Source organism: Poromitra crassiceps, assembly GCF_964638095.1.
Source record: "Poromitra crassiceps genome assembly, contig: HAP1_SCAFFOLD_2159, whole genome shotgun sequence".
Classification (NCBI taxonomy): Eukaryota; Metazoa; Chordata; class Actinopteri; order Beryciformes; family Melamphaidae; genus Poromitra; species Poromitra crassiceps.
Window position 1 is genome coordinate 1 of NW_028150266.1, and position 15,000 is coordinate 15,000.

A 15,000-nucleotide genomic window follows, 5' to 3' on the forward strand; every position below is an offset into this window, starting at 1 on the left:
TCTCTCTCTCTCTCTCTCTCTCTAACCGTGGAAATATAAATACCACCACCACACTCTCGTCTGCTCTTTAGCTGTTATCGGGCACTGTTTTGAGTGCAGTGCAGCATTTCTACCACTAGAAAAGATGTAATGCTGGGGATCTGTTGTCCATATGAAGGCCTTTTGTTTAGATTCGTCCGAGGCCCACTAACAACACATGAGGGACACACAGTCATGAGTTGTGTGGTACATGTGGAGAGAGCTGCCTGGGTCACATCACGTGCATCAGACAGGAAACAGGAAACAGAGATGAGGGCAGAGAGAGAGAGAGAGAGTACAGTACAAAGTGGAACGTCACTTCCTGCTTCAGCACTGTACCAGAGATTTTCATCTGCATTTATTTCCCCATAGACATTACATAATATGCTTATAAAAAATAGTTTTACTTGTTCAAACCAAATGGTTCAGATAAAAAAAGATGCGGGTTTAAAGAAAATATTTTTTCTGTGTTGTTTTTTTAAGTTTTGGTCCGAGTGAAATGTTCTATGGTCTCTCCCCGATTCTAAATATATCTGAACCGTTTGGTTTGACCAAGTAAAACTCTTTTTAGAAGCATTTTACGAAATGTCTATGGGAAAATAAATTGCGGAAGAAAATCCCTGGTACAGTGCTGAAGCAGGAAGTAGGCGGTCACTTTGCCTCTCTATTGAGAGTGATTGACACCGTAGAGACTCACCCAGCCAGCCCCCCCCCCCGCTACACTAACCAGTGCTGGGTATGTTGTAGTCCCACTGCGTCAAGTAGGTTTGTTTAGTCCCACTGCGTCAAGAAGGTTTGTTGTAGTCCCACTGCGTCAAGAAGGTTTGTTGTAGTCCCACTGCGTCAAGAAGGTTTGTTGTAGTCCCACTGCGTCAAGAAGGTTTGTTGTAGTCCCACTGCGTCAAGAAGGAATGCCAAGAAGCCACAACTCGACTGAACGAGAACTAGTTCTGTGACAAAGCACCTCCAGAGAGAAGACGAGACACACTGACAGAATGAGAAGACGAGACACACTGACAGAATGAGAAGACGAGACACACTGACAGAATGAGAAGATAAACCTCCAGAGAGAAGACAAGACACACTGACAGAATGAGAAGATAAACCTCCAGAGAGAAGACGAGACACACTGACAGAATGAGAAGATAAACCTCCAGAGAGAAGACAAGACACACTGACAGAATGAGAAGATAAACCTCCAGAGAGAAGACAAGACACACTGACAGAATGAGAAGATAAACCTCCAGAGAGAAGACGAGACACACTGACAGAATGAGAAGATAATGAGAGACAGCACATGAGCACGAGTCGAGTCGGGCCCCTGGCTTCTCTGCACTGCAGCACATGGCTCTCCATCGACCACACATTGAACACATTTGAGGCTTTGATCAGACCCTTAAAATAGCCTCGGTGTATATTTAGACGTTTAAATGTATGATGAGGCTATGCGAGAATTAGTGAACGCCCTGTGCAGAGCAGTGCTGCTAGTGCTAATGTTACTTTTCAGACACCAGCAGCAGCACAGGAACCCATGTGTCGTCCAAAATAACCTGCTGCACATTTAGAAGTCTGTAGAGTTTTTTTTTTTTATTATTATATCAAAGAAATAGTGCCTTTTAATACAGGGACGTTTCACATGGCAGCTTCATCAGGTCCTCTCACTGATGGTATTGTTATATTAGGTTCCTCATCAAAGTTCAGTTAGTGTCTCAACGTATCTATGGCTTTGGTTCAGTTCAGAAAACTATTTTAGTCCATTTTTATGGATGAATCAGAATCAGAGTCTCTGTATCCGTGTCTAAGTATGATAAATATACAGGGATTTGTGCTGGTGGTGCAGAAAGATATAGGCAACTCACATAGTGATCATAGTTCACCAAAAGATCATCAATAAATACACACACATACATACAACACATACAACATATATATATATATATATATATATATATATACAGTATATATATAGCCTATATATATATATAGCCTCTTCAACATGTTTCTCAAAGTAAAGACGTAAGGTTCCCATGCAAGACCGACCCCCCCACTCAAAACACCACAATCGGAAACGGAATAATTTCTCTACATCTATTTTACAATTATGAAATAATTTAGGTTGCTACAATAATTAGGTGGCCGTCTACTTGAGATTTTTTATCATTTAGGACTACTTTTATCGATTACAGCCAAAATATGGACAATTCTGCAATATTCCATCATGTTTTACAGTTGACTCCATTTTTATGACCAAATTGCATGATTCTGTGTGTTTTGCAGAAATCCTCTGGCCCCAGCAGAAGGCAGCATGCCATGATACAGAGATGCTGGTATGTGTATGCTGCTTAGGGAAAACTGTTGACTCTCCACCATCCAAAACCAGGTGGACCCCCCGCTGAGAGTGTAAACACACAGGATGAACTCGAGCTCCTTTCATAACTGTTTGTCCACAATATGATTTCATCATCTGCCGTCTAACAGTTCCTTAACCGTACATAGACTTGCCTGTGACTCTCGCTCTCAAGCTGTCTAAATCAGCGATTTTTTACCGAGCTTTCGACCAGAGTGGCGCTGTTGAGCGCTGCGAGGGCTGGGAGCTCTAACCCGGAAAAAATTATATCACCGGCACAGAATTCGGATAAAAAGAGGCATTTATGATCAGCATCAAGCTTTCAAGCTTTCAAAATGTTTCTGTGACACTTGTAAATACGTGCGTATCGCTGATTTAGACAGCTTGAAAGCAAGAGTCGCAGGGAAGTCTATGTACGGATAAGGGACTCTTGTAGGGGTAGACGATCACGTGACGATGACGTCATACCCGGAAGAGTCCGAAAGGGGCTAGATGAACTCTGGCACCACATCAGTGCAGCCTGTTGGATTATTCTATAAGTCAAAAACACACAAAATCCACTACCGATACAAAGTACTGTAGATGGAATGAACCCACAAGAGAAGAGCTCACATATCTTGGAAGTTGGAACCACTGTTAGATATGATGGAGGAACAGGCAGTGACATCAAAAGCCGTCTCAACAAGGCCAGAAACACCTTCAGAATGATAAACAGTGTGTGGAAGTTCTCCCAGTAACACCAAGCTAAAACTGTAGCAGAGCTGTGTGCTTTCTACCCTGCTATACGGCTCAGAATGCTGGAGTATGACAGAGAATGACCTCTCCAAGCTGTCAACATTCCACACAAAGAGCCTGAGAAAACTCCTGCGTATCTTCTGGCCTAACACCATCTCCAATCAACAACTACCTGCCCGGACCAATCAGGAGGAGAGCATCGACACCATCATCATGAGAAGATGGTGGAGAGATGGATGGGACACATCATGTGAAAAGAACAGGATGACATCACAAGAAGCACCCTGCACTGACTGGACACCAGAGGGAAGGCAGGCGGAAGAGAGGAAGAGCCAAAGAAAGCTGACGTGGAAACAGTGGAGAAGAGAACTGAAAACCCTGAAGCAGACCTGAGGCACCAACCAGAAGTTCACCCAAAACAGAGGAGTGGAGATCCTCTGTTGCTGCCCTACATGCCAGTATAAGGACAGGAAGGAAGGAAGTATTCATGTTAAAGTATTAACTTTAGCAGACTAGCTAATGTAGCTGGTGGTGGTGCTGTGTGTGTGTGTGTGTGTGTGTGTGTGTGTGTGTGTGTGTGTGTGTGTGTGTGTGTGTGTGTGTGTGTGTGTGTGTGTGTTGCTCTGCTGCCGATCAGATTAGTGTCACACTGACGGCTGTTTACTCTGAATTCCTCTATTCAAAACTAGCAGCTCTCCATAAGCTAAATGTTTACAACACCGCTCAACCCCAGAGCCTGTGTGTGTGTGTGTGTGTGTGTGTGTGTGTGTGTGTGTGTGTGTGTGTGTGTGTGTGTGTGTGTAACCAGTTTGACAGAATGCCTTTTGGCTGTAATCAGTACATGCACTTACACTTACAGTACACGCGTGCACGCACACACACACACACCTTGTCTTACTCAACATTCAGACTTTATATTTAATGGCTGTCTGCAGTCAGGACTATTATCCTTGACATACAAGTTTAAGTGTGTGTGTGTGTGTGTGTGTGTGTGTGTGTGTGTGTGTGTGTGTGTGTGTGTGTGTGTGTGTGTGTGTGTGTGTGTGTGTGAGAATCAGCCCATGCTCCTCTCTCGCTCTCTCAAAAACACACATGCATTTTCTTCTTCTGCAGACTAATGAGGTGTCCCATATCAGCACAGCTGTTAGAGGCGCCTACAAGCAGAGTCAGACCCATGATGACCTGACCATCACTTGTGGATGGAAGAAGAACATAGTCTATCTATGGGAAGCTTTTGGCCCGTTGCCAAACCCGAATAGGATTTTGCAGCCGACTAAGTTAAATGTCGTTGCAGGTGGTAACGTAAAGGGAAATCATTCACCTTAAATCATCCGGTATCCCTGCTGAAAATCACTCCCAACAACACAACTCCCTCCAAGAACTAGATGACAACTTCTTCTGTGGTTGTAAAATGTTACACCGACCGAACTCCGATCTCACGGTTTCCGCTCCACCAAAGCTATTTCCCCGGCAAAAAAAAACCCGACTCGAAACTAAAGCGAAATGTTTGCCGAGCCTACCTGAGAGAGCGTGGAGTTACTTTGCACGGCTTAATACTCTTCCATCCAGCGGTCAGTGTGCTGCTGTTAGCAGGACTCGTGTGCAGGCAGCAGATCTCCTCTGTCTGCAGCAGCACTGCACGACTGTGAACGCCACAGGCAGCCTCAGCCAGAGCTACACACACAGCGGGTTGGGCCTGCGGAAATATGCCCCGTGTCAGTGGTCAAACCCGGTAGTAGAAAAAGGAACTATAAGCTACAGTAGGGCTAGGCTGCTGCAAGTCATTTATAACTTTAGTAGCCTACTACTACTGACTGACACATAGGAGTAGCTGTTAGAAGTAGGCTACTATTGTGATTTTGTCTAGAAAAATATTGGGACATTTTTCAATATATTCAGCATTCTGTGAATAAGTTGAGCATCACTAGTTAAAGAATATATTTAGTTAGCTCGTGTTTAGTTAGGTTAATAATATGGCCTTGGTGAAACAAAACATACGGCTATTATGTAAACATTGCATTTATATTTATTTATCAGCCCAATGTGAATGATGTGATTGTTTGACTACTTATTATTGCCCAACTGTGTGTCTGTGAGTCTCTGGCCTGCGTCTGCTGGGTCTCTGATCCGGGGCTTCAGCAGTGCAGTGTGATGTAATGTTTCCAGATGTGGAACAAGTCTGGTCTGTCTGGAGAACAACAATGTCCCCGAAAGATCTGATCCTGTAGTAACATCTTATTCCTGTAGATACCGACAAATCCTGATGTCCCTCAAATATTTACTTCATGTGTTTATGGTCCTCCGTTGTGAGTTTAGTGTTCTTATCTTACTTTATGACATTTCTTATCTCTTATATTCTTTAGTGTCTGTGATACTCAGCAATGATTTTATTGTGGCTTTTTTTTAACCTCCCGTGGACTCTAAGACTCTTATAAAATTCCTATAAATATACATGTTTTTCCCTGTTAATTGTATAGTATATTTAAAGTAGTAGGCCTAACCATAATTCCACTTGCCTGTTGCATTAATTTACTAGCAATATAGTTTAATTATATTATTTCATTATAAAAAGGTGGTTTAACTATGAGCAACTGTTGAGCAGCCCCAATAAAAACAAACAAAAAAGCCACATTTCACTTCCTCTTCCTATCGTGTAGTCAGATCAGTCAGTAGATGTATAGCATGTTGGACATCATTGTAGTTTAACCTCTTCAAACCTACACAACCAGCCTCCAGCACTATACTGATCATCTACTCACCTGACTGCCTGTGGATTTGGATGTTGACAAGCTTTGTTCCATATCTGTGGACCTTTCCCGACACTCATAAAGCCTTCAGATTATCAGCCACTGCAATGTTCTCAGGCCTTCAACTCAACCCTATTCAAAGAGATTTTCCATGACCACATGGTTATGATCTTCATCTTGGCAGCAATGATGCTAAAGGAAATGTCCAATCTTGTGCGCATAAACTAAAGTCCATTGCTGATCAAATTATAAATACTTTTACAGGCTGGATCCTCCATCTAGGAAATACCTTTATTATTAACATGCCACTAAGATCAAACCAAACAAGTGATAATGTAGCCTACTTTTAAAATGTAAATTGATGGCTTCCCACCAGCTAGTTTTGTCAGATCCTTTTCAGCTTGACTGGACACACATGACATTTCCATCTGAGACGGACAGATTTGAAGATGAAATGACTGTACCGGTTAATTCTGTTTTATTTGCAAGTGTCTGAAGACAAAAAAGGCGTAAAAAAAGACATGTATTAAACATTTTTTCCCAGGTTTATTCCACACAGTACAAGACCATTACAAAATTTTCCGTCCATTAGACCAACTTTTCTTTCTAACATTGCATAAAATGCACATTCCTGATCATGTACCAGTGGCCAATTTCAGACATACTCTTTGCATCTTTCAGTCTTGTAGTGCAATTCATTTTAGGGTTTTGTGCCTAAATGATAGAAATGAGTACAAAGAGCAGAGCACCCTTCATGTTTAAAGCTAGACAAAGCCTGGCAGAGCCAGCAGCAGTTAAAATGCCTACATTGTGCAGTACCATCGCAGTTAGCTAGTTGTGATAGTTTGAAACATGCGTCTCTGCCTAGAGAACGAATGAACAGTTTCACTTGGGATGCAACAAATGTAAGTCAATATCATAGCATGTGGAATTTGGCAAAGGGTGTCCAGAATTAGCTGCTGGTACATTAACAGCTTATAGCAGATCGACTTTTAATGTAACTTGTTTCGAACTTGCAGCCTCAGAGCCACAGAACTAACATAAACCGTGAAAAAGAGGAGTTACAAACATTCACACGCAAAAGAGAACAGGAGCAGCAGAGACAAATACGAACAGTGAAAAACAGTGAAAACAGAGAAAGCCTTTGAACAGCTGCTCAGCCCACTGGTTTCTAGGCCAGGTCCTCCTCCCCTTCTTCCTCAAACTCTCCCTCCTCCTCTGCGGTGGCGTCTTGGTATTGCTGGTACTCTGACACCAGGTCGTTCATGTTGCTCTCCGCCTCGGTGAACTCCATCTCGTCCATGCCCTCGCCGGTGTACCTGCAACAGAGTCCAGGATGATTTAACAATGACCACAATGTTCATTTGACAAAACTACAGTTTGGGAGAGGGAGAAAAAAAAAAAAAAAAACACTGCTCCTCAGGTTGAAATACTACTAGCCTCTCTGTATCTTTCGAATGCAGCAAAGACATCGATGCACTGGAAATTCAGGGACTTTTTCAAGGACTTTCCAAGCCCAATTCCCTCAAATTCAAGGACCCAACATGGCATAGTTTGAGACACGGCTCAAGGTTAATTCAAGTTACAACACAGAATTCTTATGAGAACGAACAGTTTTACAGAAGCTCACAGACAATTAAAAAGAGAGAGAGGCTGGAACTTGCAAGGATTTCGAGGACCTGTGGGAACCATGATAGTCTAGTACAGTGGTACCCATACCACAGGTTGAGAACCACTGGTCTAGTATACCTAGTAGAGTAGTACCCATACCACAGCTTGAGAACCACTGGTCTAGTATACCTAGTAGAGTAGTACCCATACCACAGCTTGAGAACCACTGGTCTAGTATACCTAGTAGAGTAGTACCCATACCACAGCTTGAGAACCACTGGTCTAGTATACCTAGTAGAGGGTATTTCCCAGTAGGAGTTCTGGGTACAGGGAGCTCTAACTAGCGTGAACGACAGCCGTTGCTACGCACCAGTGGAGGAAGGCCTTGCGGCGGAACATGGCGGTGAACTGCTCGGAGATGCGCTTGAACAGCTCCTGGATGGCCGTGCTGTTGCCGATGAAGGTGGCGGCCATCTTGAGGCCGCGGGGCGGGATGTCGCACACGGCCGTCTTCACGTTGTTGGGGATCCACTCCACGAAGTAGCTGCTGTTCTTGTTCTGCACGTTCAGCATCTGCTCGTCCACCTCCTTCATGGACATGCGGCCGCGGAAGATGACGGCGACGGTGAGGTAGCGGCCGTGGCGCGGGTCGCAGGCCGCCATCATGTTCTTGGCGTCGAACATCTGCTGCGTGAGTTCGGGAACCGTCAGTGCTCTGGAAGAGGATGGAGACAGGAGTCACTCCCGGGAACGCAAATTATTTTATTGCACTGTACTAGGGCTGAGCGATATGGACCAAAAATTATATCTCTGTATTTTTAGGCGGAATGGCGGTACACAATATAGCAATGTATATATGGTACACAATATACATGTATACAATATACATTCGGTATTTTCTACTAAATGTTCAGCTCTAAGTCAAAGCCACATGTGAGATGTCACAAGCACTTTTATTAAAACAAGACTGATCAAAATAAAATGCAAAGACCGGGTTTCCTTCTCTGACTATTACTACTTTTGCAAAATAGTAACACAAGATTTTGGATATATAATCAGTAGTAATGTGAATATAATTACTAAGTGGGTAAAGGCAAATATTAGAACAGCTAAAACACTCTGGTAAGTTCAGAAAATGACATCACTTCACTGTAATGCAGCCTTTAAAAGCAGGTAAAGACAACACTTATGGTATGCCATATCACACCACAATATTGCAATATCCAAAATCTAGGACGATAGTCTGATATTGCGATATCCATATAATATTGATAAATTGCCCAGTCCTCTTGCACACACGGTCTTCAAGCTATTAAAATGCAAATGAAGGGCCCGATGCCGTCTCTGCAAAGCGAGGCTGTGTACCTGTACTGTTGGCTCCCCCTGCTGGTCAGGGGGGCGAAGCCTGGCATGAAGAAGTGCAGCCGGGGGAAGGGCACCATGTTGACTGCCAGCTTCCTCAGGTCGGCGTTGAGCTGGCCGGGGAAGCGCAGGCAGGTGGTCACCCCGCTCATGGTGGCCGACACCAGGTGGTTCAGGTCCCCGTAGGTGGGTGTGGTCAGCTTGAGCGTGCGGAAGCAGATGTCGTACAGCGCCTCATTATCAATGCAGAAGGTCTCGTCCGTGTTCTCCACCAGCTGGTGGACGGACAGAGTGGCGTTGTAGGGCTCCACCACCGTGTCCGACACCTGGGGAGAGAAAGATGAGACAGAGGGAATGACGTGTGTGTGTGTGGGGGAAGACAGAGGAAGGGCATACAACAAAGATCAGAACATGGCTCAAAATGCAGCATCAGATGACATCCTGTGCAAGGATGACAGATTAGCGCTGCACGATTATGGTCACAATGATAATCACAATTATTTTGATCAATATCGAGCTCACAATTACTCTTTGGGAATATCAAGCATTTATTGAACTAGAAAATTAATGAATAAATAAATACATAAATAGTGCGCTGGATTTACAACAAGACAAAACGAGAGCAACATTGCTAAACGGAACATCTCGATTTTCTTGCTCTCATGATTGTGGGGGAGCCAAAATCTTGATCACAATTAATATTCGACTAATTGTGCAGTCCAAGATTCTAGGCAACCGTCCAGCAATGACGGTCATGTCTATATGTTTGTTCTGTTCAATCCATATTCTTTAATTCCAGGGCAATTCTGGACTAACAGTGACAGAAAAAATAGTAGCCTCAGACATACAGGCTTGTAAGATTCGCATGCATCACGTGTTTCCTGTACCTTAGGTGAAGGCACCACACTGAAAGTGTTCATGATGCGGTCGGGGTACTCCTCTCGGATCTTGCTGATCATCAGGGTTCCCATGCCGGAGCCGGTGCCTCCGCCCAGGGAGTGAGTGAGCTGGAAGCCCTGCAGGCAGTCGCAGCTCTCCGCCTCCTTCCTCACCACATCCAGCACCGAGTCCACCAGCTCCGCTCCCTCCGTGTAGTGGCCCTTAGCCCAGTTGTTACCTGCTCCACTCTGACCTGTGGAGCACATACACACAGGAATATATCACTGCCATCATGTCAAAACCTACCAACTCCTATATTACTTGAATTATGCCTATAATGTTGTCTCTTGCGGATTATTAAAATATACATTTGCCAACAATGAAGATTGAGTGGGTCAGCTGAGACAGAGGCTTGTTTAAACTCGAATCACCACATTAAAAATCTCACCAAAGATAAAGTTGTCCGGTCTAAAGATCTGGCCAAAGGGACCAGACCGCACAGAGTCCATGGTGCCTGGCTCCAAGTCCACCAGCACAGCACGAGGAACATACTTGCCACCTAGTGATGCAAACACGGGGTTAAGAATTATTGGAGGACAGATATACAAAACAATTTACACAAACAAAAATATCGCCATTTCAGAGAGGACATTAAAGATGTGGATTTACAGGCTTAGTTTAGACAGAAATAAAGGGAAATAGAGGAGGGGGGGGGGCATTGTGGTTTCTGTCTGGGATATGGTGATACAATTACAACAGCCTGGCTCAGTGTAATAACATTTATTTATTCACAAGGCATGGAGCTCGATCGGTGGTGACATCAGCTGTCTAAACTGCCTTTCATTTGGCAAGATGGTGGTGACGGTTTCATGTAACGTTCATGTATGGCGTCAAGCTCATATTACAAAGGAGACGCTCTCTCTAGGTATTAAACGGCGCTCCCCAGGTTCTTACCTGTCGATATTGCAAAGTATAAATACATACGATTATAACGTTAATGTATGTTGACAGTAACTTAATGCAGCCACATGTGATAGAGCGGACATGCGGATTGGGCTATTAAAAATAATCATAATAATTGTGTAAATTTGGTTAACGAACGACAGAAAATCTGTGGTTTGGATCTAGCCCGTGGCACACCAATCAAACTTTCTACAACAAACAAGGACCAACACAGATGTTTGTTAGGTGTGCCATGGTTGTCTGTCCTTGTTTGGAATCAGAATCACTTTATTGATCCGTGGGGGGAAATTAATTAGGTCATGCTACAGTTGCTCACTCAGATAGGGAAGAATATAAACAGAGACATTGTATGAAGCATAGAATAGACCAAAAAAAACAACAATAAAAAAATATATATACCGGTATATAATTTAGGTAGCCTTGGAATTGCCTTGGAAGCCTAGGAATTGTTTGGTCAGATTCAACTGCCCATCCTTTGTACGTGTTTAACCCATAGCACACCAATCAAACATTATCCAACAACTGCCAACATTCTTGTGGATGTTTGGTGTGCCATGGGCTATTAATTATGTTACATGGTTATCAGGTTGCACCACTTTTTCCCGCTACTTTCCCAGTGATACTTGTCATTCGGTTTCTGATTATAGAACACTAACGTTAAGGTCCTTGCACATAGAGTCCGTTTTTTCGTCCGAAATTGACGCACGAAAAAAATAAAAATACGACCTCATTTGTGTCAATCATCATTGACACACCGAGTCCGACAATTACGTCCGTCATTTAAGTTTTCGGACGAGGTTCGATTTTCTGCGTTTTTCTGCATCCATGAAATCGTTTTGACAGGTATTTGACTACTCAGAGCTGCCGTAGTGTTGCTATTCACAATGAAAAATGGCGTCTGAAGGTCCTTGCACATAGAGTCCGTTTTTTCGTCCGAAATTGACGCACGAAAAAAATAAAAATACGACCTCATTTGTGTCAATCATCATTGACACACCGAGTCCGACAATTACGTCCGTCATTTAAGTTTTCGGACGAGGTTCGATTTTCTGCGTTTTTCCGCATCCATGAAATCGTTTTGACAGGTGTTTGACCACCCAGAGCTGCCGTAGTGTTGCTATTCACAATGAAAAATGGCATCTGAGAATTTAATTCAGTTCGTCTCCCAGCACAAAGCATTTTATGGCAAAGCAGGAATACAGAGATTCGGAATTAAAAGACAGAATGTGCCGGGTGATTGCAGACCAGCTTGGAATGCGGGACGCGGTGTGTGTGTGTGTGTGTGTGTGTGTATGGGGAAGGGGGGGGGGGGGGGGAGGAGAGAGACAGAGAGCCACACAGACACACTGCCAGTTGTGGATCAATAGGATCGCGGTAGTTTTCTTTTCGTTGCGAATCTTCGCAACGAATATTGGATAATTAACGCATCGGACTCAGTGTGCAAGGTATCTGTGCGTGACGTGTTTTTTTCGGATGACGGATTAAAAAAACGCAGCGAACAATTCGGACTCTGTGTGCAAGAACCTTTAGAAGTTAATTCAGTTCATCTCCCAGCACAAAGCATTTTATGACAAAGCAGGAATACAGAGATTCGGAATTAAAAGACAGAATGTGCCGGGTGATTGCAGACCAGCTTGGAACGGGGTGTGTGTGTGTGTGTGTGTGTGTGTGTGTGTATGGGGAAGGGGGGGAAGGGGGGGGGGGGGAAGGGAAGGGGGGGGGGGAGAGAGCCACACAGACACACTGCCAGTTGTGGATCAATAGGATTGCGGTAGTTTTCTTTTCGTTGCGAATCTTCGCAACGAATATTGGATAATTAACGCATCGGACTCAGTGTGCAAGGTATCTGTGCGTGACGTGTTTTTTTCGGATGACGGATTAAAAAAACGCAGCAAACAATTCGGACTCTGTGTGCAAGAACCTTAAATGCTACTTCGTGTCTGCGTGCGTATGTCTGTTACACATCAAAAATATATCAGCCAAAGGCTAGTAATATCCATAACGTTAGTGGTTTAAGCACGCCTCCTACTGGAATAGTGTGTAATTAACAACAAGTCCTAAACCTAATTTTTGTAATTACCATAAATTCCCCGCAGTACAGTAATTCGGCTCCAAAAAGAGTAACGTTAAACGTACCTGATGCCTCGTTGTAATAGACGTTGATTCTCTCCAGCTGCAGGTCGCTGTCACCGTGGTATGTCCCGGTGGGGTCGATGCCGTGCTCATCGCTAATCACCTCCCAGAACTACACATGAAGGAGAGGGAGGACAGGTGGCTAGCTGACATTAGCTTGGCCTACCTTGGCAACGCAAACACAACGATAGCTATGAGCACCAAGCTAACATTAGCGTTGTCACGCTAGCTAACTTACCTACCCGCCCAAACCAATTCAACGTCTTTATCATGAATTTAACGTGCATAATGTATGAAGGAAGGACAGCAGGTGGGTAGCTGACGTTAGCTTGGCAACGCAAACACAACGGGAGCTATGAGCACCAAGCTAACATTAGCTTTGTCACGCTAGCTAACATTACCTACCCGCCCAAACCAATTCAACGTCTTTATCACAAATTAACGTACACAATGTTACACAATTTCAATCACAAAATCATCCCAACCTTGGCTCCAATCTGGTTGCCGCACTGGCCCGCCTGCAGATGCACGATTTCCCTCATTTTTCTTCTGGTGGATTTCTGAGTGAAGACGACACAACGGTGCTCTCTTCACAAATCTCCTGCAACTAGTTCTGGCACCTTCCACCCCGCTTTATGGGGCGTAAACCACGGAACCAGAATGAACACCGGAAAGCAGTGCGCCAAAAAACATCTGTGTTGCTGTTAGCTTGATGTCTCTTCCCTCGATTAATTGTCTGATGCAAAGCTTCTGTATTGGCTTAAAAGATGTGAGATTGTGAATCCGCAATGTTTCTAAAATAACTTCGGTACGTCCATCTTTTGTTTTGTTGTTTGCCGTTCTGATACTTGGGTCAAATTGTCAAGTTAACGTGAAAGTTGACGAGCTAGAAACGCTGCCATCCGGTCTAGGGCGGGCTCTAGGCCGGAACCAGTAGGGTGACAAAATCAATTGTGGGCGGGTTACCTGCAACGAATAACCTGAAACGGTATGAGCGTGCCAACCACTGAGCTACATAGTGCCAACCCCGAGCCGCCAATCCAAAACCAGGTGGACCCCCCGCTGAGAGTGTAAACACACAGGATGAACTCGAGCTCCTTTCATAACTGTTTGTCCACAATATGATTTCATCATCTGCCGTCTAACAGTTCCTTAACCGTACATAGACTTGCCTGTGACTCTCGCTCTCAAGCTGTCTAAATCAGCGATTTTTTTTACCGAGCTTTCGACCAGAGTGGCGCTGTTGAGGGCTGCGACGGCTGGGAGCTCTAACCCGGAAAAAATTATATCACCGGCACATAATTCGGATAAAAAGAGGCATTTATGATCAGCATCAAGCTTTCAAGCTTTCAAAATGTTTCTGTGACACTTGTAAATATGTGAGTATCGCTGATTTAGACAGCTTGAAAGCAAGAGTCGCAGGGAAGTCTATGTACGGATAAGGGACTCTTGTAGGGGGTAGACGATCACGTGACGATGACGTCATACCCGGAAGAGTCCGAAAGGGGCTAGATGAACTCTGGCACCACATCAGTGCAGCCTGTTGGATTATTCTATAAGTCAAAAACACACAAAATCCACTACCGATACAAGTATTGTAGATGGAATGAACCCACAAGAGAAGAGCTCACATATCTTGGAAGTTGGAACCACTGTTAGATATGATGGAGGAACAGGCAGTGACATCAAAAGCCGTCTCAACAAGGCCAGAAACACCTTCAGAATGATAAACAGTGTGTGGAAGTTCCTCCCAGTAACACCAAGCTAAAACTGTAGCAGAGCTGTGTGCTTTCTACCCTGCTATAGACGGTTTTCACGGAATGGTCAGTCCTGCACTTGAATGTTTTTTTATTTTTATTTATGTCCATAGCAAAAACTGCAACAGGAAGTGAGCGGGGGTTCAATTTAGAAAGTTTTTGTTGTCAAGTTAAAACCGTCTATATACAGCTCAGAATGCTGGAGTATGACAGAGAATGACCTCTCCAAGCTGTCAACATTCCACACAAAGAGCCTGAGAAAACTCCTGCGTATCTTCTGGCCTAACACCATCTCCAATCAACAACTACCTGCCCGGACCAATCAGGAGGAGAGCATCGACACCATCATCATCATGAGAAGATGGTGGAGAGATGGATGGGACACATCATGTGAAAAGAACAGGATGACATCACAAGAAGCACCCTGCACTGACTGGACACCAGAGGG

The 15,000-nt window shown here is 44.2% G+C and overlaps 1 protein-coding gene across 1 annotated transcript; it reads right to left on the minus strand.

Moving 5' to 3' along the window:
- Window positions 1-6,316: 6,316 nt before the first annotated feature.
- LOC310772167 (tubulin beta-4B chain-like) lies at window positions 6,317-13,400 on the minus strand. The gene is made up of 7 exons (XM_083664610.1): window positions 13,281-13,400; window positions 12,799-12,907; window positions 10,148-10,258; window positions 9,708-9,952; window positions 8,824-9,146; window positions 7,829-8,173; window positions 6,317-7,166 (listed from the first exon to the last, which is right to left on the minus strand). The coding sequence occupies exons 1-7, from the start codon at window positions 13,335-13,337 to the stop codon at window positions 7,019-7,021; spliced, it is 1,338 nt and encodes a 445-aa protein (XP_083520736.1). The 5' UTR covers window positions 13,338-13,400; the 3' UTR covers window positions 6,317-7,018.
- Between the last annotated feature and the right edge of the window lie 1,600 nt (window positions 13,401-15,000).